Source organism: Poecilia formosa, unplaced genomic scaffold, assembly GCF_000485575.1.
Source record: "Poecilia formosa unplaced genomic scaffold, Poecilia_formosa-5.1.2 Scaffold822, whole genome shotgun sequence".
Taxonomy (NCBI): Eukaryota; Metazoa; Chordata; class Actinopteri; order Cyprinodontiformes; family Poeciliidae; genus Poecilia; species Poecilia formosa.
In genome coordinates this window covers 50,548-56,066 of record NW_006800761.1, presented here as the reverse complement: position 1 = coordinate 56,066, position 5,519 = coordinate 50,548, and the positions used below count along the sequence as shown (strand labels likewise).

Sequence of the window (5,519 nt, the reverse complement as noted above, 5' to 3'; positions counted from 1 at the left end):
TTTTATTTTTGTTTTTGGTTGTTTTGTTTATTTAGTTTATCAGTTCCAGTGTTATGTGTTCTTTTGAAAATAAAGTGTATATCTATGGCAGGAAATAGCATGCATATTACGTCATTTCCATTAAATCAGTGTCAGAAGGTCTTGAAACAATATTATCATTTATCGCAATAATTTTTTAGACAATTAATCGCTCAGCAAAATTTGTTATCGTGACAGGCCTAATCACAATGATATTGTCCAAAAGGTTTCTACATCCACATGCACCAAATGAGGTTTCCTGGACAGCCACTGATCTTTAAAAAGCTTGACTTGTCAATTCTGATTTTTGCAGACACCAAAAATCTGCAAAAAATTAGCGACTTTTCATAAGAAAAGTCGTTAAGTTGGCAACATTATGGGGACTATTGTTAATCACACATGTGCAGACGTGACCCGGTTGGCTGGTCTGTCAGTCAGCCCTCTCACATGACGTGTTTGGTCATGTGATAGTGATATAGTGCAGGATTTGGGGGAGTTTAACTGTAGCAGGTAAGTTACCTCATATGGGTGGTCGTTTTTTCAATTATATATATGCTAACATATAATCGGTAAATCTTGTTTATTGACAATATCAAATATCAGCCCAAATTTTCACATCGGTGAATTCCTACTATCCCAACAACTTGCTGCTTCTTTCTGTCCTTTGTACTAAGACTGAATTGGGTAAGAAGACTTCTGTTCACCTTGCTGCTTTGTCCTGAAACTTGTACTAAGAGAAAACTTTGATTTCAATTTACTTCACTGAGTGTTTTTACCAGCCCCCCTCCCCTAAACTAAAAGCTGTTTAGGTCAATCCAATGACATGCACCTGCTTTTCATAGTTTGTTGTTTTCTTTTAACTGTCTTGTATGTACATATAGATATGTGTGTGTTTTTTGTTGTGATTAAGATGCAAGGTGTGAATTAAATTTTCATAAGGATGAGGAATAAACTGGTACTGGTTATGGTTAAGGTATTCCTGTCTATACTAGTCATGAATGTTGTTAGTAAAATGAATGGTAGTCAGGAAGTTCTCAGTTGGACAGAAGTACAAGGATGTGTGCTTTTGTGTAAACCAAATGAAAACAGATTTTTTTTTAATGCATTATGAAATGTATGTAATTTTAACAGCCTAAAAATGCCTCATCATAACTCAATAATGTTCGATGCCGTAGAGATAAGAAAGAATACGTGTTTAACAGAACTTCTCATCATTCATTTAATTTGAATTATTCAACTGACCGACTATTTCTCATTAAATTACTAACGCATTAACAATAAACAAGATGAGTTACATAAATGAAGGAAAAGGTCCAGCTGACAGGTCGGCCTAAGTTTGGTCCAGCTCTAACCAGAATTAATTTAAAATTCTCCATCTGTGTGACAGTATAGCGCTTACTTTCGCAGCTCTCTCTCTTCCTCCCATTTCTGTTGCTTCAGGAGCTTCTTTTTCTGCCTCTTGGACAGGGTCTGGTTTCCCGGGACAACATCTCCAGTGTCGCTCCTGCTCTCACTCCTCTGCTTTGGGGTAGCTGCAGCTTCCCCGCTAACATCCGCCATCTGAGACCCGGTGACTGATGGCTGCTCGCTGAGGTGGCCGGCCGGCCGGCTCAATGACGGCTAACTGGATGGATTCACTGACCGCTCAAGAGTCCTGTAAACAATTTAAATCACTGCAATAATGGAGAAAAACAGTATAACGCACACCCTAACCAACGCACGTCTCTGCCAGACACATGATGTCATTTGCGCATATGTGACGTCAGTCAGGAGCGACTGACGCCTTCAAGAACATAAGAATTCCCACTTTAGATTTTAGACAACCCCAGTGTGAAAATTTTGATAAACGTAAATAATTAGAAACGTCTACATGGAGTTTAAAACAACGAAAAACTATGCTAACTTTGCGTTATTTCTCAAGATGAGAAATAAAACAAACGTGAAAAAAAATCTACTCTATACATGTTACGTTCGAGGACGTTCGAATTTTTTTAAACAAAGGAAAAATGTAATTCACTTTCAAAATAGTTGTCCAAAATCAGGAACTTCAAATGGTTTTCAGTCAAATCGCTCAAATGTTTTGTCCCGAAATGTCAGAAATTGACTTCTTTGTTGTGGTTTACATAAAAATGTAAGATTGGCTTACGATGGTCCTTTATTCAACCAAAACGTTACATGTTTTACTGTAAAAAATGTTCTCACCATTAAAAACAGCTACAAAGAATGCCCCATGAGAAAAAGATATTCTGTGCATAGCCAAAAAAGACAGCCCCTAAGAAGAGAGGCAATGAACTCTAGTGGTGGGGCAGCACCAACTGCATACTTTGCATGTGAACATGTAATCACCCCCCACCCCCAGGTTTAATACGTCCATACAACTCGCCCTTATAAATATAGTAATTAAATTAAAGCCATCATGTTATTTAGGTACTTTTTGCCTCCATAATGTAATTATTCCTACTTGATGGCATCACTTGCCTCCTCCCTCCTCTTTCACTGACCTCATGTCTATCTCCTTCACCCCTTGTCTGTAGTGTTCTCCACTAAGTCATATGGTCAAAAAAGCATTATATATTAGATGTAAAAAATTACAGATCTTAATACAGCTTTTAAAAATAATGTTAAAAAGTTTTGCTTTGGATCAAGTAGCTGTTCTCTCACTTCCACCTAATATTACACCAACCTGTTGCCTTCCCCTGTCTGTTCTGATTCTTCCTTGTCATCTTCTCTTCTTTCTCTCCAACCTCACAGCTGAATGACATTAATTTTCTGTTAAGTCTATAGGTTTAAAAGAACACAGCAGTCAAACCACTTAAAAAGGAAACTTTAATTTAAATTATGTCCTTGTTGTATAACAGTTACTAAGTGGACACTGCATCTGATCTGACTTATCAGATACATCACAACACCATTGAGTAAAGACATTTAAACTGAAAAGTCCCCCTGCCAAGTCCTAGAACAAGGGTCACCAAACTTTTTGAGTATAAGGGCTTTAGTGACACTGAAGACTAATTTGTTTGATACACACTTACAAACTTGTACAACTCATCTTTAATTAAAGTATCAATAATAACAAATGTACATATGTGTGAATAAATTGCAGGCTAGAGGGCAATTAAAAAAGAATGAAACAAAAAAATAGGGCAAAGTGAGGCAAAGAGCCACTTCCAACAGCAGGCACGTGCAGAGGGCGGGGGAGACTAGGGAGGCTTGAACACCTGCCCCTTTTGCTCCTTGCCCCAAAGTGCCCTTTTGGTCAATTATTTATTTATTTATTTATTTATTTGTATAATTATTATTTCCTAAGCCCTACTCTGACACATAACATGTACTAAAATTATTTTTTTTTCTTATGGTTTTTTTTTTTGTATTTTGCAAGAAAAACAACTTTTTTTATCAAACTTTATTTAAACAAGGTAAGTACAAACAAAAAAGGCAAATACAACAGTGCAACTCTGTAGAAGGCATAATAGAGGCATATTTCAAAATGGAAATACAAAAACTGTTGAAAAGAATAATAATAATAACAACAACAACAACAATAATAATGAAAATAATGAAACAATGGCCAATTCCATTAATAATTCAGTCAGGTATTCAAATGATCCAATACATTTCAGAGATTTCAAATATAACTGGAATTCAGATTAAAAAAGAAAAACTGGACATCATTCTTTGTTTATGAATAAAAAAAATTGTCAAACAAAATATTAGAGTAAAAAAAGAACTTTTTGAAGTATAGCTAACAAAGGAAAATAATAGTAATTACATAAAAATTTAGTGTTTTACTACAAAGTAATGAACAAAAAAAAAAACATTTTCAGTAAAACATAAATAAATCACCGCAGGGTCGCAACTACATTTTATTCAGGCGGATGCGAAGACAACCCCTCCCCCCCTTCCCTCCGAAGGAAATGACGTGAGGAGCAAAAGCTCTACACATAGACCTAGGCCGTTCTTGGCCGTTTCTCAATAGACCCTTTTCACAGTGACGTCAGACAATGGCCGCCATAACTCAAAACTGGGTATCTTTACTTCCGGTATGATTTTGCCTTGGGAACCAAGCCAAAAAATTCCCGCATTCTCTTAATCTTAAGGATATAATAAAAGGTAAGTTTAATAATAGCATTTAAGTGTTAGATAGCTGTTATTAATCATTGTAAANTTTTTTTTTTTTTGTATTTTGCAAGAAAAACAACTTTTTTATCAAACTTTATTTAAACAAGGTAAGTACAAACAAGAAAGGCAAATACAACAGTGCAACTCTGTAGAAGGCATAATAGAGGCATATTTCAAAATGGAAATACAAAGATTGTTGAAAACAAAAATAATAATAACATATTATTATTATTATTATTATTACAACAACAACAATAATAATAATGAAAATAATGAAACAATGGCCAATTCCATTAATAATTCAGTCGGGTATTCAAATGATCCAATACATTTCAGAGATTTCAAATATAACTGGAATTCAGATAAAAAAAAATTAAAACTGGAGATGATCTCAGCATTCTTTGTTTATGAATAAAAAAAAATTGTCAAACAAAATATTGCAGTAAAAAAAGAACTTTTTGAAGCATAGCTAACAAAGGAAAATAATAGTAATTACATAAAAAATTAGTGTTTTACTACAAAGTAATGAACAAAAAAAAACAAAAAACATTTTCAGTAAAACATAAATAAATCACCGCAGGGTCGCAACTACATTTTATTCAGGCGGATGCGAAGACAACCCCTCCCCCCCCCCTTCCCCCCGAAGGAAGTGACGTGAAGGAGCAAAAGCTCTACACATAGACCTAGGCCGTGTCTGTACTTGTGTTCTCGCGTCCTCTTGCTCCGCCCATTTTATCAAGGATGCATCAATGCATCCTTCTGCGGACTTGAGGCAGCAAGATATCCCACAATGCAATGCGCCACCGGCAGCGGTAAATACAGGTCAGTACAGAAATGTATTGCATTTTTACCACCATTAATTACCACAAAAACTCATTTAAATTTGTTTTTAGGCGAGAAAGTAGACTTTGTAGCTTCATCTATCCACTCAGTTCATCCAGAATATTCATACTATAATATTTGCTCCGGAGTTTTTCGGAGTAGCATAGCTCTGCTAACAGACCGGAGGAGCTGCCAGTTTAACGGGCGGTTGGAACGTGTTTTTCCCCGCTAACCGCAGCCTGATTTCAGCAAGTCACTGTCGTTTTTTTGTTGTTGTTGTTGTTATTCTAATAAAGACATTCCTACAAAAATGTTGTTTCTCTTTCTATGCTGGTATCTTATTAGAGTATACTTGATTATGATAACAAAAGAAACATAAGTTTGTTAATAAGTGTTTAGTAGTTATTATAAAATAACCATCCAGTTGTGTGACAGGAACTCTGGCCAGATGCAGGTTGGTAAAACATTAAATATGAAATAATTGTTTTAACTTTATCTGTTTGTGAATCCCCAGCAAACCTGGGGAATAAGGAAGAAATCAGTTAACTGCATGACAGGCT

General features: G+C 35.5%; 1 protein-coding gene across 3 annotated transcripts in view; it reads right to left on the bottom strand.

The window, feature by feature from the left end:
- trmt10a (tRNA methyltransferase 10A) overlaps window positions 1-1,788 on the bottom strand; it is a 15,178-nt gene extending 13,390 nt beyond the window's left edge. For all 3 annotated transcript variants that reach the window (XM_016666862.1, XM_007543428.2, XM_007543429.2), the window contains exon 1: window positions 1,418-1,788. In XM_016666862.1, the coding sequence (XP_016522348.1) occupies window positions 1,418-1,578 (161 nt within the window). In that variant the 5' untranslated portion in view covers window positions 1,579-1,788. The remainder of the gene's footprint in view (window positions 1-1,417) is intronic.
- Window positions 1,789-5,519: the final 3,731 nt, after the last annotated feature.